This window comes from Chionomys nivalis, chromosome 9 (assembly GCF_950005125.1).
Source record: "Chionomys nivalis chromosome 9, mChiNiv1.1, whole genome shotgun sequence".
Classification (NCBI taxonomy): domain Eukaryota; kingdom Metazoa; phylum Chordata; class Mammalia; order Rodentia; family Cricetidae; genus Chionomys; species Chionomys nivalis.
The window spans coordinates 26,218,754-26,245,356 of record NC_080094.1 but is presented as its reverse complement, the minus strand read 5'-3'; the positions used below and the strand labels follow the sequence as shown (position 1 = coordinate 26,245,356).

General features: G+C 48.6%; 2 protein-coding genes across 3 annotated transcripts; one reads left to right on the top strand and one right to left on the bottom strand.

Moving 5' to 3' along the window:
- Positions 1-602: 602 nt before the first annotated feature.
- C9H20orf202 (chromosome 9 C20orf202 homolog) lies at positions 603-8,078 on the bottom strand. The gene is made up of 2 exons (XM_057780117.1): positions 7,989-8,078; positions 603-833 (listed from the first exon to the last, which is right to left on the bottom strand). The coding sequence occupies exons 1-2, from the start codon at positions 8,052-8,054 to the stop codon at positions 603-605; spliced, it is 297 nt and encodes a 98-aa protein (XP_057636100.1). The 5' UTR covers positions 8,055-8,078.
- A 9,015-nt stretch (positions 8,079-17,093) lies between these two features.
- Tmem74b (transmembrane protein 74B) lies at positions 17,094-22,822 on the top strand. 2 transcript variants are annotated; one of them, XM_057781692.1, is made up of 3 exons: positions 17,094-17,218; positions 19,036-19,096; positions 21,061-22,822. In XM_057781692.1, the coding sequence occupies exon 3, from the start codon at positions 21,102-21,104 to the stop codon at positions 21,798-21,800; it is 699 nt and encodes a 232-aa protein (XP_057637675.1). In that variant the 5' UTR covers positions 17,094-17,218; positions 19,036-19,096; positions 21,061-21,101; the 3' UTR covers positions 21,801-22,822. The 2 variants fall into 2 exon arrangements, with proteins under 2 accessions (XP_057637675.1, XP_057637676.1); XM_057781693.1 differs by lacking the exon at positions 17,094-17,218 and adding an exon at positions 18,678-18,948.
- The last annotated feature ends 3,781 nt before the right edge of the window (positions 22,823-26,603 follow it).

Sequence of the window (26,603 nt, the reverse complement as noted above, 5' to 3'; positions counted from 1 at the left end):
CAACCCAGCCTAAGAGCAATCAAATTGCACCCTGGAAGTGTGGTTGGCAGGATCCAGATAGCAACCCCTGGGAAAGATTGTGGCTGGCTTTGTTGAGTCACATGCCCTTGAATGAAGCCAATCACGAATCATGATGTTAGGTCCAACATGAGTTACATAGTTGACTAGGCCTGGTGACCTGCTCTTCTCTGTGATCTGTGGTGGCAACAGGGCCTGTTGTCGCCAGATAAAGGGGGCCAGGAAAACTTGCTGGGAACAAAGAAAATAGCCAGGAAGTCACTACAGGTGTTTTGATTTTTCACCAAGGCAACAGTAGCTATCTTGGCACATCATAATCTTACTTTAACAATTGCCCTATGAAAAATTCCTAAGAATAGGATTATCATCCAGGGTGATACTTTGCTGGAAATTACATACAGGGTTGTATTTTTGAAGCAGATATGCATCCAATAATTTGTCACACACACACACACACACACACACACACACACTGGTAAGTGACAAAGACAGTTAAGAAGTGATAAATCCAAGGACACACAGCAGACACAAACTTTTATACTTGTGGTGAGAGGGTTTTGATGAGTAGTATCCTTTCTGTCTGGTTAAGGAAGGGAGCTTCGCCTGCTTTCTTCTCCTCGGAGCAGCTGGGCCAGTTCCCTCGACACAGGCTGGTAGCCCCGGCCCTCTGAGCCCAGTCTAGCTCGGAAAGGTGATGTACTTCTGCTGGGCCTTGTGTCCTCCCAGTGGGTGCTTTCGGCTCGAAGCTCCCCTAGGAGGCTCTGCAAATGCCTCAGTGAGAGCAACAGCTGCTGGTCTTGGATCTGCATCTCAGCCTAGGAGAGAAGAGGCATCCGTGAGAGTGAGACAGGCACTGTCTTTGTTGGTCGAGCCCCATCCCATCGCTTGCTCAGTGGAGACATGCCCCTACCTCCTCACACAAGCCGTAGATGCCACATTCCCCTGAAGCCTCAGTTTTGAGTCTAGGAAGTCGGAACAAATTACTCATCTTTCCGAGGCTCTTAGAGGACAGGATGAACTGATGCATTAGAAGACATGCTCTGCAGCACGACACAGATACCACCACTATAGCTTTTAATCTTCGTGATAACAAATAAACCATCAGTGTTCTCTAGAGAAACAGAGCTTATAGAATAAGTATATCTATATATATATATAGTAAGGGGATTCATCAGAATGGTTTACAGACTGTGGTTCAACTAGTCCAGCAGTCTCTGTCTACAAACAGAAGGTCCAAGAATCCAGTAGTTGTTCAGCCCATGAAGCTGGATGTCTCACCTGGTCTTCAGTATATGCCAGAATACTGAAGAAGAAGGCTCTAATGCCAGTGAAGGAATGGATTTCTCAGCGATAGTAAGAGCAAGCAGACAAAGAGAACAAGCTTCCTTCTTCCATGTCCTTTATACAGGCTGCCAAAGCTATTTCCCTTTTTGCCTTTATTTTCTTTTATTTCTATTGTTTAATTGAGCATTATTTTTTTCTCTGCTCCCCTCCCTTTCTCTCCCCTCCCCTTCTACCCTCTCCCATGGTCCCAGTGCTCCCAATTTACTCAGGAGATCTTGTCTTTTTCTACTTCCCATGCAGGTTAGATCCATGTATGTCTCTCTTAGGGTCCTCATTGTTGTCTAGGTTCTCTAGGATTTTGAATTATAGGCTGGTTTTTCTTTGCTTTAAGTCTAAAAGCCACTTATGAGTGAGTACATGTGATATTAGTCTTTTTGGATCTGGGTTACCTCACTCAATATGATGTTTTCTAGATCTATCCATTTGCCCACAAATTCCAAGATGTCATTATTTTTTCTGCTGTGTAGTACTCCATTGTGTAAATGTACCATATTTTCCTTATCCATTCTTTGGTCGAGGAGCATTCAGGTTGTTCCAGGTTCTGGCTATGACAAACAATGCTACTATGAACATAGTTGAACACGCTTTTATTTTCTTATTAGCACACAGTGGGGTTTTCTCAAAGCCAATGACATGCGATACCTCAGTAGATGGAATACAGTAATAGAAAGGAGACCTCAGTTGTTTTCTACTAATCTGTTGGGGGCTGTGCACCCAGACCCTGAATTTCCTGTAAACAACTTGTTATGTTTGCAGCTACTCTGAGCACAAGACCCTCTGGAGTTCCTGATGGCAGGGGAGTGGTTTCTGGTGGGTTTGTCTGGGGCGTGGCTATCAGTTAAGGATCTCTATAAAAGCGGCTCTGGTACACAATAAAGGGGGACATTCTTGTCTCAAGGATGACCCATGTCTCTGTCTGTATGTCTTTGTGTGTTTAAATCTCCAAGCCCTTGCCCGGCTTGCAAATGGTCCTGTAGTACAGGCTCCGCACTGCAGGTGTAGTACCATAGTACATGTAGTAGTACGGACGGTACACTATCCATGTGGCAAAGTAATTTGCAACAATGTAAAGCAGGGTCAACTCTTCTCTATAAATACTTGCTTTGAAAAACCAGTTATTTAAATAATATTTGAACAAATGCATTGATGAATAAATAATTTAAAGTATTCGACATTGGCTTGTAACACATATAAAGGATGTTTTTACTTAGTGTCCTTGCTAGTTTTGCCAACAAAAAGGGGACCTAAGAAAGAATTCAAAGCTGCTATGCTAGAACATCACTGTCATACAACTCCAAATCTCACATCTCTTTCCAAGAAAGCTTTTCCTATACATTTTGTCCATTTTGTACACTATTTTAAAATGTTAAATTTTATTTTGTGCTGATGTAATTTTTGCAACACACATTGAAAAGCTGCAAAAAGGCAACTGTCCCTCGGTATTCAAGGAGGATGGCTCCAGGATCCATCCCTATGAACACCAAGATTTAAGGGCATCCAAGCACCTTACAGAAAATGGAACTATGTTTGCACATGGCCTGTGTGAGTCTCCTTAGGTCATTGCTAGATGGTCTTTGTCTTAATTAGGTTTCTGTTGCTCTAATAAAGACCATGCTTTTCACAGCCATAGTTCCAACTACATGGATCTGATGCCCTCTTCTGGCCTCCATGGGCACCTGCATGCATGTGCACAAACCCACACACATAATAAATCTTTAGTGTGTTGGGGTGTCAACTGTGGGGCTGGCAAGATGGCACTGCAGATAAAGGCACTTATTGCTGTTGTGCCTGAGTCCTACGATCCCCAAGAAGATCACCACAGAGCCACACTTCCAAATGCAAAAGCAAGGTTTCGTTTATTAAGTGTGGGCTAGCACGGGCCCTCTGCCTCACTGTCTGATACAGCAGATGGGAGGGAGAAGAACCCTGTCTACTATTGTAAGGGGTTTATAAAGAAAAAAAACCACAAAACAGTCACAAAATTATAGTATTAAAATATAAAACTACATATCCTATATCATAATTGGAAAGATTAGGTAAAGCTCAGCTATTAGTTCCGGCAATTATTATCTAAGGAGGATAGCAATGGCCCATGATTATGTCTTCCAGACATATGCTGACCCTTTGCTAACCACAGAGGCTGTTTGAAATATTACCCAGCCAATAGAGGAAGTTGGGTGGTCAACATTCTCTGTGTGACTACGGGTGGGGGAATGGGCTGCAATCAGTAACTTTGTGTAGCTTAGGTTTCTCCATTAGCTAATATTTCCTCTAAAGAGGGGTCCAAGGTCTTCAGCTTATCCTGGGAGCTGGGTGTAGTTCAAGGTCCCAAAAGGGCCCAGCACAGAAATGGAATCTTTTTTGGGCTTTCACTGCCATGCATGATGTGATGGTTTGAATGGCCTTTGTAAGCTCAGATGTTTGAATCCTTGCTTCCAAATTGGTAGCACTGTTTGGGTAAGTTTAGAACATGTGGCCTTGCTGAAAGAGGTATGCCACTGGGGGCTGAGATTTGAGGTTTTAAAAACCAAACACCATTCCCAGTTCATCCTCTGTCCCCTGTTTGTAGTTGTTCAAGAAGTGAGCCCCCAGCCTCTTGTGCCAACTATCATGTCTACTGCTTGCTGCCATGCTTCCAAACTCTGACAGTCCCTCTAGAAGTGTAAGCCAAATAAACCCTTTCTTCTCTAAGCTGTCTTGGTTGTGGTGTTTGTCTTAGCCAGGTTTGCTATTGCTGTGATGAAGCACCATGATCAAAGCAACCCCAGGAAGAAAGGGTTTATTTGGTTCCACATCACTGAATGAAGTCAGGGCAGGAACCTGGAGGCAGGAGCTGATGTAGAGGTCATGGAGGAATGATACTTACTGGCTCATTCCTCCTTGCTCAGCCTGCTCTCTTATACAACCCAGGACCAACAGCTCAGGGGTGGCCCTACCCAATGGACTAGTCCCCTCATCAAATACTAATTAAGAAAATGCCCTACACGTTTGCCTGCAGTCAGATCTTATGGAGACATTTTCTCCAGTTAAAGTTTCCTTCTCTCAGATGACTCTAGCTTATGTCAAGTTGACATCAAATTAGCCAGCACAATTAGCCCCTTGTCAGCATGACACACAAACACTTCCCTGTTGAGGCACAGCCTTCCCTTTCTTGTTCACTCCCAAGAACATGCATTAATATCAACATCACAACATAAAACATTTTACAAACTTAAAAATCCCCACAGTCTTTAAAAAATTCACACTTAACAATTCAGTCTCTTTAAAAATCTTGTCTCTTCTAAATCCAAAAATCTCTTCTAAATGTTTGAAGTCTCTCAACTGTGGGCTTCTGTAAAATCAAAAAGTAAGTTAAGTACTTTCTTACTTCAAGAGGAAAGAGTCAGGGCACAGTCACAATCAGAGCAAAACCAAACTAACACTGTAAATAACTCAAGGTTCAAAACCTGCGATTCACTCAGATCTTCTGTGCTCCTCCAAGGGGACTGGTCTCTTCTCTAGCCCCGCCCTCTGCAACCCACACAACTTGTCTTCCTCCATCTGGCTCCACTCCACTCCACTGCTGCTGCTCTTGGTGGTTGCCCCAAGGCACTGGTACCTCCAAATTGCTGGGGTCTCTGCTGCAACTGGGCTTCACTTTCACCAGTAACCTTTCCTGGGCTCTCTTCATGGTGCCAAACCTGAAATTCTTAGCATGGCCCTTTAACTCCCGGGCCTTCAGCGGCTGCTGGGGCTTCCCCTTCATCAGCGACATGCCTAGCCTCTCACAGTGCAAAACCTTAGCTGTTCTCCGTGACCTCTTCAAAACCAGCCTAGGTGCCTTTTACACTACCCAAGCTCAGCTACCAGCTGGAGGTGCAATCCTGGCTGCTTCTGGCACCCAGCTTCTCATGGTGTCTCTGAGGAAACATTTCCCAGGAGATTTCACCTCAGTGATGCTGGTCTCTTCTTAATCACCACTAATGTTTCACCCCCAGCTAACCAGCATCAATTGTCCCAGTAAAGCCAAGGTTTTACTTCAGTGCTTCTGCTCGCTTGTCAATCACTCTTGTGCCCCAACTAACCAGAACAATAAATTCTCAACTCAAAATAGCAAATGGCCCCGACAGAGTCTTTTTTTTTTTTTTTTTTTTTTTTTTTTGGTTTTTCGAGACAGGGTTTCTCTGTGGCTTTGGAGCCTGTCCTGGAACTAGCTCTTGTAGACCAGGCTGGTCTCGAACTCACAGAGATCCGCCTGCCTCTGCCTCCCGAGTGCTGGGATTAAAGGCGTGCGCCACCATCGCCCGGCAAATATTTATTTATTATGTATACAATATTCTGTCTGTGTGTATGCCCGAAGGCCAGAAGAGGGCGCCAGACCTCTTTACAGATGGTTGTGAGCCACCATGTGGTTGCTGGGAATTGAACTCAGGACCTTTGGAAGAGCAGGCAATGCTCTTAACCACTGAGCCATCTCTCCAGCCCCCCGACAGAGTCTTTAAGGAACTTTCTGGAACTTCACAAGCCAGGCCTCCATTGTCTGCATTGCTCTCAACATTCCTATTTTCCAAGATACCACAGAAAAGCTCACCAGGCTTTGAATACTCAATGGATTGTCTAGCTCAAGGCTTCAAAGTCCTTCTCCAATCCTCCCCAAAACAACATGGTCGGATCTGTTGTCACCACAATGCCCGGTGCTCCTGGTACCAATTTCTGTCCTACTTAGGATTATTATTGGTGTGATGAAACACCATGACTAAAGTAACCCGAGGAGGAACGGGTTCGCCTTATCACTTCCATATCACTGTTCATCATCAAAGGAAGTCAGGACAGGAACTCAAGCAGGGCTGGAACCTGGAGGCAGGAGCTGATGCAGAGGCTGTGGAGGGGTGCTGCTTACTGGCTTGCTCAGCATAACTTTTTCAGCCTACTTTCTTATTTATAGACCCCAGGACCACCAGCTCAGGGGCAGCGCCATTCACAGTGGGCTGGGCCCTCCCTCATCAATCACTAATCAAGAAAATGGTCTACAGCTGAATCTTATGGGGCATTTTTCTCAAATGAGGTTCCCTTCTTTCAGAAGACTCCGGTTCGTGCCAAGTGAGAATAAAACCAGCCAGCACGGAATGTAATCTAAAACTTCCTGACGAAAAAGCAGAGCCAACTCTAGTTAAAACTCCGCCCCACTCCAGCCCAAGCTATCACACAACCCAACTCAGCTTTTCCACATAGAAAATAATCAGTAGATGTGGCTTTCTGGCCGCACAGGAGGACACAGGTTCAGAGATGTAGGTGTTCAAGGGATGAGGATGTAACAACTGCATCCTAGGATTGACCTCTAGCACCACCAGGGAGTAGGTGAGAGGTTTTCAGACTTGTCTCTCTTTACAAGAGACAATAATTAAGGTTATTTTCCCACTACCAATAGTGTGTAAGAGGGCTGGGGTGTGGCTCAATAGTAGAATATTCCGTGTGCAAGGTCCTGGGGTTCAGGTTTAGCAGTGCAAAAAGGAAAGTGATTTTTATTTTGTGTGTGCTAACCTGACCACCAAGTCTGTGTGCTGGGAGAGTCAGTTGTGCAACTGGGGTACCTGTGGCTTGTAAGCAGCTTCAGCAGCAGCTGTGACTCCAACCCCATGAGAAACCCTGTCAGGGTTGCCTCCCAGCAGGCCTGTTGCCTGGCAACCCACAAAGGTCTACTGGGATGATCTTGTCTGTCCCTCTCTCCTCTGGTCTTCCTGCACAGTCTCCTCCTCTCTCTCTACTGCTGTGCACACTTATTTGGGGACACCTCTTTCTTTTGGGACATGGAGAAAACACCACAATGAAAGGCATGGCACCTGGCTTCCCAGGTAACATGGCATATATACTCAGGAGAATTAGTGACCTGTGGGGACAAGTCTTTATTGGAAACAGAAGACATGAGCAAACTGAGTAAGTAAACGCCTTCCTACATGCTCTTCGCCACTTGAGCAGAAGTCCCACAGGCCACTGACTCCTTTTAACCCATTCTGCAGTAAGAACTGGTGTCAGTACTCCTGGCCCGGCCCAGCTGAACACCATTCTTACCTCTACTGAACTTCCTCCATCTCATCTCCCTGAGTTTGTGCCTCCACATAGATCCTTGGTCTCAGTTATTGCTGGTGCCTCTGCTTTCCCAGCTAATGTGTTGGGTGTCCTCTGTGTTCCCCAGGGGTCGTGTTTTACCCTTGGTGCCAAGTACTAATAAGATAAATGTCAGACACCTCTCACTGAAGCCTTTTGACAACCCCCATCATGTTGGCATAGTTACCTTCATCTTGTGATTAAAGAAACTGAGACTTGGGGAGGTAGAGGCACTAACTAGAGGTCACACAGCAACAGAGCTGGGGACAGCCCCAGCACCCAGCACAATGCTAAAACCGGTCTGGCCAGCACCCACTGTCTCCTATGTAGGTCATGACCTACTTTCCCAGTACCTAAGAACTCCATTGTACTCTGTGTGGCTGCCCCCAGGAGGGGTGCCTGCAGGGTTCAGACTTCAGCCTGAAGCCCCTGTTGCAGCCAGTGAGGTCCTGGGAAGGGGGTGTGTGTGTGTGTGTGTGTGTGTGCGCGCAGAAAACTCGGAAAATACAAGGAGATACGACAAGGCAAAAGAAAAGGCTTACCAGCTCCTTCCTCAGCCATTCCAGGGTCTGCCCAAGATTTGCTGCTGTCTCTCCTGGTATTTCCATCTCGGTGTCCTGGATAGAGTCCTTGGCAATGACTTGGTTACCAGCCTGAGGAACCTTCGGCTTGTACCAGCTTCCTTCAGACTGTCAGCTAAGTCACCAAGGGTGGAATGAATGAGAGCAGGACACTGTTCTCGTTGGAAAACACAGCTTGTGATTTTTTTTTTTAAACTTGAGTGATTTGAAATAAGCAAGGAAGAAGGGGAGAAACCAGGGGTATGGATGTCTTCATGCCTGATGTTCCAAGAGTTTAGAGAATCTGATGCCAACAGGCGTACCAGGACTGTGTGGCTGAGTGAGGCCGGTGATAGTAACAGGCACAACAAGTCCTATTAGGGATTCTTCATGCTTTCTGTGTAAAGTGGGCAGTTTGCAATGTCCTCTGGGTCTGAAACCCCTTCTGTGGTCCCCATCTCCCACCCCTACCCCCCTCATCTGTGGAGTCCTGATGAAGGGATGCTGACTTTCCACACCCCTGAACTTCTGGGGTGCTCATGTGCCCAGTTCTCCACCAGGAAAACCACAGCAGAAATGGGCTCTCACACAGGGAAATCTTCACTGTCCTAAAACCAGGAAATGTGACTGCTGCTTCCTCCTTACTTCTGCTTTCTGTCCCTTCCACCTGCCTGGAATGTGGACGTGATGCCCAGAGCTACAGCAGCCATCTAGCAGTCATAAGGTGACAGCCAAGAAAAGGAGAGGCTGGAAATCCTCCTTTCACTATATATGGGGGCAGACCACAAGCTTTTCATCTTACAACAGCCATGTAAGAGACATCATGGGAAAGAACACCAGGGTCCCAATATTCCTTTCGTATGACTGGCAAACTTTCCAGTAGGCCTAACATGTTCAAGGGTCCCCTACCTGCTACAGCACCTCAGGCTGGAGAGGACTTTACCCATGGGTCTTGCAGGATCCTCACCCACACCATAGCAACCATTTATTTTTACAGATAAGTTAGTGGGTGGGTGGGATAGTGAGTTGCTGCCAGCCACACACCTGCAGGTCTGAGGCTGCTCCACAGGTCTCTCACCATTCTCTGAGATCTCTGGGCACGTGCTCTTGGTAGTGCAAATCTAAGCTTTAAAATATGTCTGGGGATTCAGTTCAGTGGGTAGTAGAAAGCTTGCGCAGCAGGCACGAAGCCCTGGATTCGATCCCTAAGCACCAGAAATCCCCATAGCATGTATCTAAACCCAGCAGCTGGGAGGCAGAGGCAGGAGGAGCAGAAGTTTAAGATCATTCTCAGCTTCATGGAGAACTGGAGGCCAGTCAGGTTATTTGAGACCCTGTCTCAATAAAAGAACAGTAGAGTGCAGGAAATTCCTTGAAGACTTAAGCTCGGAGCTGGCACATTGCCACTCTGCCCACAGCTTTGGGCAAGGTGAGCTACACAACCAAGTCCAAGCTGAGAGCAAAGATGCACACCCACCAATAAAGAGATCTTGGGGAAACACCGTGCTGCAGAGTGGAAAAGAACAGGACCATCAGCTTAGAAGGGCCCTGAAGAAGATGATGGGAAGAAACCACGAGGTGGGAGGAGTGCAGTGGTGTGGTGGCAGTGGGAGACACAGGAGGTGACCTCAGGTGAGATGACAACCATTATTGGTGTTCTGCTCTGGGTCCTTGACAAACATAGGCAGCCTTGCTCCATTTTTAAATCTGTATAGACAGCAGACCCTAAACTGTGTGCCAAGGCATCCCCCCCAAAAACTGCAGAAAACTCATATAGTGTAGAACACTTAAAAGCTTGGGGGAGGTGCAATGTCATCTATAAGATACTGTGCAGACAGTCATTATTAAACGCTTGAATCTGACTGTGTAATAAATCACGGTTGGGTATTTCTTTGGGCCTGGTTCAGCGAAAAAGTCCTTAATATGCTAAGACTCAACTGAGAAAGCATGAGAACCTCTGCCTGTACGCTAAGCATCATCACTTGTATTTTAAAAGTTTATTATTTTATTTTGTGTATAGGAGATATTTTCCTGCATATATGTCTATCCATCATTTGCAAAAAGCACCCATGCGGGCTATACGATGGTTGAGAGCCTTTGGAACTAGAGTTATGGAGGTGGTAAGGCATCGTGTAGGTGCTGGGGATTGAACTCATGTCCTCTGGAAGTACAGCTCGTGCTTTCAACCACCAAGCCATTTCTCTAGCTCCTGTTATTTGCATTTTTATATATTAAATACATGTTAGTATATATTGTATATGTATATGTTCCCTATTAATATGTTGCAACATATTAGCCATAGACCAGTCATTAATCACTTTCTATACAGGAAACTGAGGCTCAGAGAGAGGCACACTTTTCCAAGGATCACTCCAGCGGGTGGTGACAGCTGGAATTAGGATCATTTTTCCCTGACCAGTACATGGTAGGATTTGGGCTGTTTAAAGTGGCGGAAGTCCAAAAGAGGCTCCAGCCAACGCAGTGTGCTCTGCCACGTGTGGCGGCATGAACAGCTAGAGAGCTTGGCAGTGAGAAGCTGGCACCCTGCGCTTGGCCTCCAAAGCTGATGTCTAATCAACTCACAAAGTCATTTCTTGTGGCTGACTTGTTTTTGTACACTTCCATTTATTTTTAACCCTACTAAAGATTCCTGGGCCTGGGCACATTTTACTTCATTGTAGGGATATAGCCCCACTCATTGGGGGCGTGTTCGCCTTGGGCTAATGTTTACTGATAAATCTGCTGGGCGTGATACCAGCAGCCCCCTTTTCTCTGCTTTTCCTGTTCTCCGCGGGAACCTGTGGTCCTGTAAGTCTATTTCCTTATTAAAGCTGTATATATTTTTATAATCTGTCTGCATTCATTTACATCGCCACACTTCATAGGCTTAGAAAGGCTTGGCACATAAACTTGAGGAGACATAGAGCCAGAACGCCTGGATAGGCAAAGAACTAACATTATAACCACAAAGTCAGAACGGCTGTCTGTTCATCATCTCTGAGCTGTGGTAAACAACAGAATGCAATAGGCATGATGCCAGGCCAGTTTCAGGTCTTGACTCTAAAATGTCCTGAAGCATCTTCCTTCCTTCCTTCCTTCCTTCCTTCCTTCCTTCCTTCCTTCCTTCCTTCCTTCCTTCCTTCCTTCCTTCCTTCCTTCCTTCTTTCTTTCTTTCTTTCTTTCTTTCTTTCTTTCTTTCTTTCTTTCTTTCTTTCTTTCTTTTGTACTCCTGAGAAAGCTGAGTGCTGTATAAGGTTTCTGACTACCCCCAATACCACCACCAGGTAAGAAAGCCCAAGCTGTCCACACTGAGGGTCTGTGTGGAAGAGAATGGAAACCCCTGGATGTCAGTGAGAACCAAATCACAGATACACAGTGAAGTCTGACTGTTTAAGCAAGGTCCCAGATCTCGTGCCATCCGGCTGACACCACACAGAACGCAATGGAACTGTGCCATGCCACATAACCATGAGCTAGTAAGTTTTGAGGTAGTTGGTAACGCAGCAGGAGAAAAGCAAACACCTATGTACCCTATCACCGCATTTCCACTCCTCTGGAAAGCTCTGGACCACCAGGTGGTGCTCTAATGTTCTCTAGAAGGACCTCACTCTGTTTCACAAATCACATCACACAGAATCATAGCTAATTTATTGAGAACTGCTCATATGTCAACATGGCCACAAAGACTGCCCACATGACCTGTCTTCTTGATCTTGTCACTTTTACATAGAAGGAGTGAAAATTTTTCACCATGTAAATCTGTTCACATCATTCCCAGGTTCTCCCCACTGTCAGAAGTCACTAGGCCACCTTATATCAGCCTGCTCAGGAAGATATTGGACAGGGACCCCTGTGCCTTCCTGTGAGTGGAAATCCTTGCTGTGTCTGGCAGAGAAGTACTTCTTATGTGCAATATAGAATCCCCAAGGGTGGGTGCAAGTGCACTCTTGGCTTAAAGGCTTCACATCCCTTAAGGCCTGTCTCCAGGTATATAATCCCCCCATGTTCAGGAAGCCCAAAGTATAATTTCCCATTAGGTAGTTACAGTTTTTACCAGCGGTTGTTGAAAATGATGATTAATTAACTAACTCACTTATTAGACAAGGTTTTTCTATCCTGCTGCCACAGCATCCCAAAGTGCTGGAATTATAGCTGTGTGCTACCATACCTGGTAACAACTTTAACTTTTTTAGATTTATAAAAGGGGCGGTAGATAGTACAGAGTTCTCATGTTCTTACCCAAAGTGTCATTAAATTAGAGTTTTGTGTGTGTTTCAGTTTAAGGACCAACATGAGATGTTAGTGTTATAAAGTCCATACTTTCTCCAATCTTCCAGTTCTGATGCTAACCCTTTCCTACCCCAGGACACATGCATATAGTTACTACTTCCCCTTTAAGCTTCTCTGGACTGTGGAAGTTTCTCAGATTGCCCTTGTTTGGGGCAGCTTCCACAGTTTTGAGGGGAATTGCTCAAGCATGTCATAGTCTGTCCCTTAGTCAGGGCTTGGGATTCATTAGATCTCATGATTAGATTGAGGTTGTGAGTTGTGAGGCCACAAAGGTAAAAGAACAATTAAAAATATTAATTTTGGACTTGGAGGGATGGCTCAGCTGTTAAAGGCTAGGCTCACAACTAAAAATATAAAAATGTTAATTGTGATGGAGTTCTTTTTTTCCCAAATATTTGTGTGCATAAGTGTTTTGCCTGCATGTATGTGTACTGTGTACGTGCAGTGTTTGGTGCCTGAGGAAAACAGAAGGGGACATCTGATCCCTCTGGAACTGGGGTTGTAATCAATTGTGGCCACCATATGGGTGATGGGAACCCAAACTGGGTCCTCTGGAAGAGTAGAAAGTGCTCTTAACCACTGAGCCATCGTTCCAGCCCTACCATCTTGTAAGGAGGGCCTATCAAAATACCTGAGGCAAACCTTAAACTCATAGCAATCCTCCTGACTCAGTCCTCTGAGTACTACCCTACAGGTGTGCACCAGCATGCTTGGTCTCATCACAAGGGTGCACACTGCTACCATAATCTGACCGTTAATGTGAACATGGTCATCTGGCTGGGGTAAGTGCACCAGTTTCTCAGGTACTTAGTTAACCCCCATCTCCACACACACTCTTGGAAAGGCTACTATCAGATGCAGTCAGCACCTCAGGATGGGCGTTATGCTCCATGCTTTGAGGACTGTGGGGCACACAGCTGAAATACTGTGGTGGTTTATCTTTTCATTGACTCATTCAGCTGCTTCTATCAGGATGGAATTAGGAATATTTATGTCATACTTTCAGCTACAACCCAATATTACTATATTATTTTGTTGTTTAATTTTTTCCTCCAGCATTGTCTGGGAACACTTTAAGTTGACCTGTGTCTTTCAGCATGATCGCATCAGTGTGCGTGATTGTGTGCATGTGTGTGTAGTTGTGTTTTTCTTTTCTTTTTGTGGGAGTGTTAAGACAGGGTTTCTCTGTGTAGCCCTGGCTGTCTGAGAACTTAATCTGTAGACCAGGCTGGCCTCAGACTCAGAGATCCACCTGCTTCTCCCTCTTGAGTGCTGGGATTAAAGGCATGTGCCATCACCCTTTGTCAATTTTTTCTTTTTAATTAAACACTTTAAAGATTTATTTATCTTTCTTTATGTGTATGGGTGTCTTACCTGTATGCATATTTATGTACCATATGAATGCTTAGTTCCTATGGAAGCCAGAAACGGGTCCTGAATCCTGGGGAACTCGAGTTATAGATGGCTGTTTCTTGGCTGCCATGTGGTTACTGGGAATCAAAACTGGGTCCTCTGGAAGCATCCAATGCTCTTAACTGCTGAGCTGTTTCTCTGGCCCTATGCATAGTGTGTTTTTTTTTTTTTTTTTTGTTTTTTTTGGTTCATCTTGTTTATTTTCTGCCTCATTTCTCTGAGGAGCCCTGGCTTCTTTTATTGAAGAATGGTATTAGGAACCAAGATCTCAGGCTTAGCTAGTAAGGTGCTTGCTGCCAAACCTGGTAACCTGAATTAGATACTAGGGATCCACATGGTGGAAGAAGAGAATTGACTCCTGTGGGTACACACACACGCACGCACGCACGCACGCAAGCACGCACACACAAGACACCAAGATCGCTACACTGGGTGAGCTCTTTGCTATGGAGTACGATTGTTTCTAGCAAAGAAATACATATGTGTTTGAACCCATGCATATGCGCATGTTTTTGTAAATATTTTAAAGCAGATCTCGCCTCAAGTTTATTTGTGAAAACAGCATTGGCACCGACCACCTGCAAATAGTGCGTGGGAGTGTCCCACCAGTCCATCTGTCTTCACATTAGCAGAGAGAAGCCTTCGCACCTTTGAGAGCCTGAACTGGAGCTGCAGCTTCTGCCTTGGTTTGAGTTTGGGCTATGGATGGCATAGCCTGCTACCCTTGGCCATGTAGCCTGGAATCTGCTTCCCAGGCTTGGGAGAAGTGATGAAAGCAAGGCAGTTGAATTTGGAGTTGGGGCTTTGGTATCTTGGGCTTAACCGGTTCCCTTAGGCTTCCCAAGGGCCTTGATAGCCTCTGCATGTGAGCTCTTTGCCTTTGCATTGCTTGCCTGCATCTTCTTCAGGCCTTTCTTGTGCTTCTTGGCAAAGCGCATGTTCCTCAGGAATATTTGGAGTTGGTCCCCTTGAGAAATTTGTATCTTTGTGACCGGGGTTTCTTGATGCCTTTTCTGTGCCATTTTTGGAATTGGTTGTGTGTGGTATGGTTCCTGGACTTTGCGATGTCTGCCTGGTAAGCCATGGTCCAGAAGTGCCTAGGACTACTCTGTAAACAGTTATATATGTAATCACTCACCTCTAAATTACGCTGAACGTGAGTTCATATTGGCATCTCCTACTCTCATTCATGCTAGCTCCCTCCCCAGGAGTCAGATTTATCTAAACAGTGTTGCTCAGTAACTTGTCATATATGTCTCTGCTTCCGAAAACAAAACAAAAACAAAAACACCGAAAAAAGTCTGAGTTTAACAAGTAACCAAAAGTCAAATTCACATGTAAAAGGGGAAGGGCACGGTGGGTAGCTTTCTGTCCAGTCTCTTCCACGCGGCTCCCCACTGTTCTGAGAACAAAGAACAAATCTTTCGGCCTCGAAGGCTTTGCTGAGTCCTGGCTCTTGTCCAGCACAGCTCCATCTCCTACCATGTTCCTACCTGGGTCTCCCACTGTGATCATGCCCCTTCCTTCCCACGCTCCCTGCCCTCCCTTTCACCCACCCCAGGGTGTCTGCCCACACTAGTTCTCTGCTGAATCTCTCTTCCCTGCTCTTTATCCAGTTGTCATCTATAACCTGCCCATCTTGGCTCAGTCCTCACTTCTGCTGGAAAGATGTCCCATCCCCAAGTCTGGGCCAGCATCCTGCCTGAGACACGTAGAGCACATTGTACCTGCTCGGCAGCCCTTACTCAGCTGCAGTGTGATCTGTTGGTATCCCTTTCTTCTGGAATCCCACAGGAATTTCTTAAAGACAGGGATGGGCTCTGCCTAGTTGCTAGTATACAACAGGAGTTCCAAAACTGAGAAGTAGTGCATGTCTCAATCTTTATTCAAAGAGAATTTATCGAGAACCTCCTAGGTGTTGGCTCCTTTGAAAGTCTCCGGGGATACACCAGGGAGAGAAGCAGACAAAGCCTCTACTATACTCTTTGTTTGTTTGTTTGGTGTTTTGTTTTTGGAGACAGTGTTTCTCTGTGTAGTCCTGGCTATCTTGGAATGCCAGACCAAACTGGCCACAATAGCAGAGACCCACCTGTCTCTGCCTCCTGGGTACTGGGATTAAAGGCATGCACCACATCTACTCTTTATAGGATGGCCTGGGCAGGTGTCCCTGAGAAGGTGACATGTGAGCAAAGACTTGAGTGAAGTGAGGGGAGCAGAGTGACCTCTGAGGACACGCTGTGAGGCAGGACGGCACAGGACAGGGGAGGGATTGTGGCCACGCTAATGGCTGGGACTCATGGCATTCCGTAAGTCCTGAGTCTGTTTACGGGATGGAAAATTTGAGCTTCAAGAGGGATCTTTGCACCATGTCATATACCTGTGAGCGGTGGAAATGGGACTGCACAGGACCTGGTGCCAGGGCCAGCTTCCCTGTGGAAATCCTAACAGGCCAGGCCTCTGGAATGATGGGGGAGACGGGCCTGTTCAGTTCTGGTGGCTCAGCACAGGACCTGTCAGTGTTGGCCCACAAGACTTCCAAGACAACCTTTGCACTCCTGGTGGGTGAGGACTAAATGCCTTTGGAGGAGGACCCATGAGCCTTTGCCAGTGAGACAACTAAGGAGCCAGGGCAGGACTTTCTCACCTTCTCTTATCTTCTGGATAGCATCTAATCACACAGGTGGAGTCCTAGTTATATAGGACAAAGGTGAACACTGATGTTCAGAGAGATGGTAAGACCTATGTGAGCTAGCCATCAAGTATTCCCAGAAATCATAACCTTACGTTCCTTACAGTAAGTCCCCTTTCTGGGCTTGGCCTGGGCTCCCAAGCAAAAGAAGTTCCCCTTAAAACAGAAACCTGTGCATGGGGCCATCCAGGTCAAGGGAGTGGCTAGATGCAGGAACCCCTCAGGGTGAGTGTGTGTGTGTGTGTGTGTGTGTGTAAGCCAGGCAGGCTGCCCGCGAAGGGGCCTTGTAGGTGGCTTTGGAGGGTAAAGGTGTGCGTGGCCATGGACAATACCCCAGGAAGACACCCATCAGAAACTGAGGTGGGCAGAGGCTTCGTTTCAGCCTTCACGTGGTGCCCGTGAGCCATCGAGTCTCACGGAGTGATGAGAAGCTGGACCTGCAGGCCTTGAAGAGGTTTTACCTGGGGTGGGAAAGGCAACCCCGGGTGCAGCGGGGTCTTCCCAGTGGCGGGGGAGGGGGTCTTCTCCGCCCCTCCATCGCCCCGCCCCGCCCCTGCGCCCAGCGCCGCGGGCTCCTAGCCTCAGGTTTCCCTCGCCAGCGCGTGCGGGCTAGACAGAGGTGGCCCTAGGGACGGCAGGAGCCGGGCATCAGCAGTCACCTCCCTCTCCCTCCCCACGCTAACTCTCCGGGCGCCCTCGCCCGCCGCGGGCGGAGCTGGAACGGCGGCGCTCCAGGATCCCTGCTCCCACCCTGCCCTGTCCCTTCCTCCTCGGAACCCCCCAGCGGCCGACACGGTGCAGCCCGGCCCGGAGCGAGCAGGTACGTGCGCCCGGGCAGCCGCTGCGGGCGGGCAGGGAAAGGGGGCGGGAGCCGGGGAGGGCGAGGCGGCGACCGGGCCGAGATCCGCGCACACCCTCGGCCGCCGGGAGCCCTGTGATCCCGCGTGCGGAGACTGGGAGGCCCGGCACGGCTCCGCACGCCAACCGCGAGCCGCCGGCGCAGGGCCCGAGGCGGGGAGTGGCAGCGAAGGACAGCTCTCCTGACCTCGCGGCCGGTCGAAGGACACGCGACCCGGGCACTCTAGCGCACGCCGGCCCAGCCGAGCTCAGGCTCCCTGGACCACCCCGCTGCAATCGCTGACCGGCCGGGTCCGGCCTGGTCTGGCTGGTGGCGTTGGTGGTCAAGGGCAGGAGCAGGGGGTGTGAACTGCGGGCCGGCGGGCGCGGGGGAGGCGGGAGGCCGGGGCTCTGGGGCTTTCCGCGCGGAACTTTGGGTATAACAGCGTGGACCTGCGTGTGTGCATCTGCGCGCCCGAGGCTTTGTGTACTACGAGTGCGTGTGTCTATCGATTGGGTTTGCAAAGCTTCACCCAGCTTCATAGTGTGTTGAGCTCCCGGGTGGGTGTCAGCGTGCGCCGTGGGTGGGGGTGCTGGACTCGGGCAGGTCTGGGTGGATCCGGCTTATTAGCCGTGCTAGAGGTAGCCTTTATTTCCTTTCTCTCTGTCTCTTTCCCTCTCTCATCCTTCCTTATCTCCCTCAATTTTACCCTCTTGTGGGTACCACCAGAGTGACCCGTGGATCTGTGAGTCACACTTATTTCCCGGGTTTGTGGGTATTGCTGTGGGAACAGTCCCGAAGGCTGTGAGTGTGGAACGGGAACGGGAGTGCTTGCCTTTCAGGAACTATAGGACTGCAGATACAATAGCTGGGGCGGTTTTGGGTTTGGGGTGTGATCCGTGGGCACCATCTGTGTGACTCTGCTTATGGCTGGGTAATTGATGAGCATGCCCTTGAGTAACTTACCAAGTGTCAGAAGACTAAACAGGCATTCTAAAGCTATCAGAGAGACGACCTCCTTGTGTCTGCTCCTTCACCCAGGCATCCGAAGGAAAAAGTTTTGGGTAAAAGAGAGTCTTGCTCTAAGAATTTGGGTGCCCCAGATATCTTCTTGGATATGGAGGCTCTAATGTACCAGTCTAGGATAAGGGTTATGGGACTCCCAGGTCTTCAGGCCTGCTGAGGGCTTGGTGGGTGGGGGCCACAGGTGGCACCTACTTTCAGGGTCTTCGCTTTTAGTGCCAAGAGCAAAAAGTCAACTAGCACCTCCCTCCTTCCTATTTCTCCTCTGTGAACTAGAGGAGATTGAGCAGGAGACGGGGACCCAGGGAGATTCAGAGGGATCTCTGCCCTCAGGATGCCCAAGGTTGATGTCTCAAGTGAGGGCTGAAAGAGCCAGGGAAGGAAGGTGGAGCATGTGGGTTTGCAAGTGTTTAGGGAATAGAGATTATTGGGGTGCCCATAGTCAACTATTAGTCCCCATATATACTGTGAGGTCTTGCTCTTGTTTTCTAAGATGGTGATAGAGCTGAGCTATTCCTGAGTGAGGTGCTAAGGTGAGAGTCTAACATGCAGTCGAAGCTCAGCAAGCGTGTATTAAATGGACGCGTAGAGGAGGGACGCAGCCATCGACAGGAGTTGTAAGCAGGACCAGCCTTTGAACTGAGATGAAAGACCATATGCTTGCTAAGAGAACAAGTCCACATGGGAAGGTCAGAGAGACTCACATTCAACCCTTTGGAGTTTTGCTCATTTATTCCTCTCATTTACCATCGCTTTATTTGCTCCCGTTTGCACAGAAACACGGGCGCCCACAGAGCACTGGAGAATGACCTGAGAACACAGACAACCAGCATTCAGGTGTGTAAACACATCGGCACAAGAGTCACTCCAGGCCTAGGGTCTCTGTTACCTGGGCATTTAGTGCCTGGGCTGTGGATGTATGTGCCCGAAGGACGTCAGTGCATGTATGGGACATTGTGCGTCTGCTGTGAGATCAGAAGTGACAACCCGTCCAGTTACCAATGCGAGGTGTATGTTGTGAGGAGCTGGTGGCCCATGGCAGTCAGATTTGCAGAAGGTGGAAATGAGAGCCTGCTGCATCTGCGTGGCTCTAAGAATTGGCCTGACTGGGGCAGTAAGGGGAGGAAGAAAAGACAGACACATGGACATGCAGAAAAGCTGGGATCAGGTGGTCTGGGCTCTATAGTGAGAAACCACAGCAATCCTGATCAGCAGGTTTATTATATGCAGCTGAACAGGGAGGCAGGGTTATTGTATATGGCTAAAGCAAGAGGCAGGGATATTATAGATAGACAAGAGGGCAGGGTTTTGATGCACTGCTGATCAAGTTTAGCTAACTTGGTAGGCGCAGTCTCTGTAGGGGAAGTCACCAGGTCATAGACTTTTGGAGGAGAGGGAGGCTAAAGTGGACATTTTCTGCACACACTGTCTGTATTTGCATTTGGACCTGGGGAAGGCTTTTCCATCCCTCTGAGCCTCATGTGGGGAAGGCTTTGGCACTTCTGTGGGACCAGTCCTTGAGATGGCCATGCCCATACCAACAGTACCTTCTCTGAGAACTTCACCTGCTTGAGAGGTGAAATCTTTGTTTTTTGTTTATATGTATATATATACATACATATATATACATACACACATACATACATATACATACACACATGCATATACATACATACATATACATACACACACACACACATACACACACACACACACATATATATATATGTATGTATATCTTGGCAACTAATGCACCAAAACTCACTGAATAGAATCGGGAGTGAAATAAGCAGAACTCCAGCGAACTCAGTCCAGCCCGTGGCTGTAGGTTGGTGGCCTTTTGGCACAGGAGCACATGTGCACTGAGTCTGTCTGGTATGTGTCCAGGGATTTGGTAGTGTTTCCTCTTTGCCCCCACCTCCAGTCCCTGCCTGCTTACACAGAGGTGTCTGGCTTTGAGCTCAGTTAAGGTTTTCCATTCTCCACCTTCCTTTTCCTGCCCTGGGCTTCCTCCCTGGACTCTGTCCTCGATGCGACTGAGCTTCTGCCTTCTAAAACCCACACAAGCCCTAGCCTTTCCTGCTTCAGCAACTTGACCGCCCGCTGCTTCTCAGCCAGGCTTTCACAGTCCTCTGTGAACTGCCCAGCTGATCTCTGGGGTCTCCCTTCCTTTTCTAGAATATTCCTATCCTCTGCCTGCTGAGGAATGTCCCACTCTTTCTTTTTGGCAGCTTTTAGATGTCATCCCTTCCACCCCAAGCTTTCGGCCACCAGTCCCTACAACACTTGGACTGTGTCTGCCATGGCCCACATTATCCACTCACCTCACACATGCTATACAACATTGCCTGTTAGCTGAACTGGCCACAGCCTGCTGAGCATTGCCCCTACAAGGGAGGAGTCCCATTTCACAGGCGAGAACACTGATTCTGCAGAGGAGCTCAATCACGTGCTCAAGGAGGCCGGGATATGGGTCTTATGTCCACTCTAAATTCCTCCATCATGATGACGCCCATTATTAATACTTACCAGGTACTCTACTAAACACCTTACACGTGGGTGCTGCAACCCCTCCACTAGCACAGTGCAGGAGGGAGTAGTGTCAGTATTGTCACTGGGAATTTTTTTTCAATAAGAAAACTGAGACCTGGAGAGGCTAATTGCACCCGCCACTGCGGAGTGGTGCCCTAGCACGGGCCACATCGCTCTGCTGTCCATAGCTCCCCACAGTTGTGCCAGGGACAAGTGGGATACTGAGCTTCAGCAGGCAATTTCAACTGGCGTTATGTTTTCTCTTCTAGCTGCCAAGGGGCCAAGGCATGAGCTGGGGTCGTTCTTCCCAATGGCATCTCCCCCTGGTCTGGAACTGAAGACATTGAGCAATGGTCCCCAGGTTCCAAGGAGACCAGCCCCGCTGGGCCCAGTGGCGCCATCCAGGATGGGTGTGGAGAATGCCAGCTTCTTCTCTGAGGAGCATGAGACTCATTTCCAGAACCCTGGGGATGCCAGACTGGGTAGCTCCCCCAGTCCCCCTGGAGGTGTCCCCTCACTGCCCCGGTCCCAGCGGGATGATCTTTCTCTGCATTCAGAGGAGGGGCCAGGCCTGGAACCTGTGAGCCGCCCAGTGGACTATGGCTTTGTTTCTGCTCTGGTTTTCTTGGTGAGCGGAATCCTCCTGGTGGTAACAGCATATGCCATCCCTCGAGAGGCCCGAGTCAACCCTGACACAGTGACAGCAAGGGAGATGGAGCGCCTGGAGATGTACTACGCCCGCTTGGGCTCGCATCTGGACAAGTGTATCATCGCGGGCCTGGGGCTGCTCACAGTGGGTGGCATGCTTCTGTCTGTGTTGCTCATGGTCTCTTTGTGCAAGGGTGAGCTGTACCGCAGGCAGACCTTCGTCCCTGGCAGGGGATCCAGGAAGACCTATGGCTCCATCAACCTGCGTATGAGGCAGCTTGCTGGGGATGGGGGCCAGGTCCTAGTGGAGAATGAGGTTGTCCAAGTCTCAGAGACCAGCTATACCACACAGGGCTCTTAAGTAAGAGTCCACCCTATCTTGCTGCTTTAACTGAAGAGCTTGGAAGTCCCCCAAAACCTGGGGCTTCAAAGTGAGATCCACAGAGGGCCCTGTGGAGGGAGTTTCGGTGCTGGGGTGGGAGCAGCCTGGGTTCTGGCTTAAGCCCTACTCAAGCACTGCTGATGTGTTTTGCAGCTTGAAGTTTTTGCTTAAGGCTTTGTTTGGAGGATGGCTTCTGCTGCTAAAAATACATTTTTGGAAACCACTGCTCTTAGAAGATGAGGTTGCTTGGCATTTCTCAGGGTTGGGACTCATGCGAAAGGGTTGCCTCCGTTCCTCATGCCTTGGGAATTCTGAGACCCCTACTGTCTTCACTAGCCAAGCGAGAGTGTTGGGTGACCATCTGGAATAGAGCGTGGCTTCATGGTGATGGGAGAAGTCGGTTCTGAGTTGACCCCCTGCAGTACCCTACTGACTGAACCATAACCCTCCCCTCTCCAGACCTCGTTTGCTCAGTCTCTAAAGTGAGGAGTAGGACTGGGTGCACCACCATGAGCCGCATCTGCCCTGGGAATAGGAAGCCAGTCTGCCTCTGGCCAACCTACAAAGAGGGATGAAGGTTTTGACAGGGACTGACCATTGTCAGTGCCACCTTCTGGCCTGCATTGGTGACTCCCAGTGCCAGGAGCAGTGGTTCTCATGGTCCTGCTATAGAGCCTGGGTGAATGGGTTTGGTTCAATCCAGAATTTGATTCAGTGTGAATTGGTCTTGGAATTTGGTTTCCTATGGTGGCTAATTTTCTGCAGTGGTTCATTTCAAAAGTGCACTGGGCACCTAGGTGTGAGGACTTGGTTGTATTTCTGTGGGCATGTTGGGGGTTTATCACCTCCCCCTCCTCCTTAGTGAGCTTTTACTTAGGCCTGATCGCATCCTGGTAGCAGAAAACAATTTTCCTTAATGCTGAATTAGTAATGTCTGCCTTTCCTTCTCAGTGAATTTCAGTTGCCAGTCATCTGGGAACATACAAGGTACACTTAAGTGGCCTGGAGATTCCAGCCACATGGATTGCTGTTGGCATTCTGTCTTCAGCAAAGTATTTCCAGGATCCCTCCAAACTTTATGTAAACTTCTGACAATGGAAATAGGCATTAGGGGGCAAGGAGATGGTGGCAGACATTTGGGGAGCACTGTCCAGTCCAAAAGGCCCCAGAGGACTTCCAGAGCACATACTGTCTAGGCTATGAGAAGACTCTAAAAGGGTCATTTCCCTGAACCCCTGCTCCAGGCAGGTCCCTCGCCCTCCATCTTAGCTTCCTGTATAAGCTGAGATCCTAGCTGTTGGTGGGGGTAAGAATCCGGGGTGACACAGGGTCTGTAGGCTGGAGAGGTCCTGACTGTGTAGAACATGAGCCTTCAGCTCAGGCAGCTTGAACATTTGGGCAGTATAATATCACAGCTTCCGAGACAGATCAAATGTCTGCTCATTGGCGGTTTTTGCCTAGAGCAGAGAGCTGGGAGAGGGCTGAGGGGGACAAAATTGTGCAGCTTGGCTTCGGAGGTTCTGCTGTGTGACTTAACTAGGACAAAGCTCACGAGAGCAAAAGGTTCTGATCCCAGGCCTTCTTCAAATATGTTGATCCCCCTCCCCCCCCGCTGGAGCAGGGAAATACTGGACAAGGTGGCAGGAACCATGCTAGATGAATCACAGTGAGGTAGGACATTGCCAGTGATGGGCCCCAGCTTCCCCAATCCGTGATGGTAATAAACGTATCAGTTGGAGCAGTTTGGATTCCGGTGGCAGTAGAGGAGGCATGCTAGGCTACAGCCTACCACTGTCCATTTGGGTCAGTTTAAGCACAATGAAATGTATTTAGGGGCTAAATCTGCTGGAAAATATAGGAATGGCAGATTTTTTTTCCAAGCCAGCGGAACCTGCTTTGCATTCCAATGGGAAACTTCTTTAGAAACCACATGCAAATGGATCAAGACAGGCATTACCTCGTCCGTGAATTAAGATGATTTGAGAGGTGCTGACAGTATCTCCCCAAGATGCAGCCGAGATCTCACAGCCCATGGACAGAGGCTTAGGAAGGAGCCAGGGAAGGATGAGGAGTGCCGAGAACCTTCTGTGGGTCTCTCTGGGATTTGATGTCGAGTTGTCTCTGTGGCTGCTGGAACATGCCTGCCTCCCTTCTAAGAACTGCCTCTGCCATCCCATTAGGTTCCCAATATTGCTTTCCTCATTGTATCGGAATAGACAGAGCTTTCAGAACTGGTAAGATCTGGCTTCAAATATGAGCTCTTCTACTTACTGGCTGTGTGAGCTTGGAAAGTTACCCCACCTCTCTGTTTAAGTGTGCTAACTGGGTCATGCCACATTCCTAGGGTGAGAAACATGGTTGGCACATGTAGTAGGTGCTCATGTTTGAATGAGAGGATGAAACAAAAACATCCTATTCCTGACGGGGCAGGCGGTGCCCTGTGCAATGTCCTGGAGCCCCACAGTACCTGCCCAGCTCCCTGGAGCCTTGCTGGAGTACTGTCTTGGGGTCAGAAGATCCCATGACTAGCAGTGTGGGCGTGGCTTGTCAGTGGGTCTGCAGCTGGAACATCCTCTCTGGGCCTTGGTTTAGCTTTGTTTCAGGGGTTTCCCTGAGGGAGAAAGGTTCTCTTCCCAGCCCTGGTATGACATAATCCAGTGATAACTGGACCCAGGAGACACTTGCTGAGGCAGAGGAATCTGTGACCCTGACTCTTGCTCATCTGAGAGGCCCAGCCCTGTCATCACCATCTCCGTTTCCTTACAGGTACTATCTGGGTCTCCCAGCCAACAGGGTTGCTGGCTGATTCAACCACCATTGCTCCTTTTCTTGGGAATAGCATCACCTTCCTAGGGATTCTCTTTCAAATGTCCTCCTCCCTGCACACACAGTTCTGTGCACGAGGACACATACACACACACACACACTCACATACACACACTCACACACACTGCACCCTGTCCATACCTCTGCAGCTTTCTCATTTGACCTTGCTTGGGAGCGAAGGACTCAGCCTCTGGCTGCAGAGCTCTAAGCCAGGGCATCCTCTGGAAGCTGATGATGGTTTCTTCCTCCGTCTGCCACAGACCCCATGGTTTTAAGCTTGCCATCCTCCTAGCAACAGTCCAGTGTCCTCTATAGTTCCCCTCCTGTTTCCTTATTGGAAAAAGAAGAGAGTTCTGGGGGATTCCAGAACCCTGGCACTCGGCAAGGGGATTGAGCTGAGAACTGGGGGAACCAGGTCATGCTGGTTACCACATCTCTGTGGATGACAGCAAGCACAGGGCAGGAAAAGAAGGTGGGAGGCTTCAAGAAGTCAGAGTCAAGGTTACGTTAGAAGTAGGATGTCAGTGGAATGGACACTGGTGGGGGGGATGTCTCCCATTTGGTTTGTTGGTTTTCTCTCTAATTTCTCCAGGGTTAGGTTGATCTGAGAGGGAAGGTTGCTGGAGTCTTTGCTGAACTGGAGTGGCAGGGAGTGCCCATCAGTGGAGATAGCTTGCTGGGGTCATGGCTGAACCAGAGTGGCAGGGAGTGCCCATCAGTGGAGGTATGTTAACATTGCCAGGAGTTAGGTATCTTCAGACATGGAGAATAGCAGAATTAGTTGGATTTAGCTGAGACTCCCCTAAGCTTCCAAATTGTTCATTTGAGAAGAACCAGAGTCTTTGGGGCCAGAACCTGTTTTTTGTCCTGCTCTAGCTTCTTGTTCTCGAGCCCATGTGCATCCTCTTTCCTACATCATTCCCCTTCCTCGTTTGTCCTGAGCAGATGGACAGCAGGACACCTGCATAGTGCAGAGGGTGGGGCAGTGTTGTTGCATTGCCTGCACATGAATCTCAGGGGGACAAGAGGCCGAACCCAAGGGTCCATGGAGGCTGGTTCATCAGTGTAAAGGATGACTGCCCATGTGCTTGGCAGTCGTTAGTGTTCCCTGGCTTGTTTCTTCTGTAAAGCAGCTGCACTAGTTGCAATGCCTACCCCATGAGACTATGGTGACGGGTAAATGTGTCTTTAAAGCACTTAGCACAGTGCCCTCCATTTTCTAATAGCCCTAAACTGCTATTCATGTTCTCTCATTCATCCATGGTATCCTGCCATGGTTTGACAGATAAGCACAGTCCTGGCTGGGCTGCACCCAGGCTGTCTTGTGCAGGATGGCAAGACTTTGCTGTGATATGGGGTGCAGAGGGAAAGGAGAGAGAGAGAGGGAGAGAGGGAAAGAGGGGAGGAGGGAGAGAGAGAGAAGAAGGAAGAGGAGGAAGAAGATCTGTGTGAGTTGGAGGTTAGGTTGTTTTGGAAAGGGAGTGCTTAATAAGAATCTTAAACAACTAGGAAATATTGATGTGGAGAATTGGGAGGTTCCAGGCAGAGAGAGACATGTGATCAGAGGCTTAGGCCTCAGTAGCTAGTGAGATGAGGGATATGGGGGGTACACAGGTGACTGAGGAGTGAGTAATGGGACCTTTGGTGGCTGTCTGGGCTTCATCATCTGGAGAAGGGGGACAGGTGCAGGATACCACGAGAAAGCTATAAGGCATGAATGTGGCATTGCGGTGACAGGGCCTGTACTCCCGATACTTTCAGATTTGTCTGGAAGGAAGACTTTTATGTCAGATGCACTGTGGGAGCAATACTGTAGCATCCTCTGACCTCCTTTAGGGCTTTTACTACAGCTAGAGGACTTGGCCTTGACTCCATGCCTCAACTTGGCAGCCTTTTCAGATTTGACTTCTCAGTCTCCAAGGTCAGGGTGGCGGCTGATGGTCTCCTGGGTTTAAG

What these genes read in the sequence shown, in the direction of transcription:
- C9H20orf202 (XM_057780117.1), bottom strand. Translation starts at nt 8,054, where the DNA reads ATGGAAATACCAGGAGAGACAGCAGCAAATCTTGGGCAGACCCTGGAA. An exon ending in AATGGCTGAGGAAGGAGCTG is followed by an intron (nt 834 to 7,988) that starts GTAAGCCTTTTC and finishes CTTCTCTCCTAG; the next exon opens with GCTGAGATGCAGATCCAAGA.
- Tmem74b (XM_057781692.1), top strand. Translation starts at nt 21,102, where the DNA reads ATGGCATCTCCCCCTGGTCTGGAACTGAAGACATTGAGCAATGGTCCC.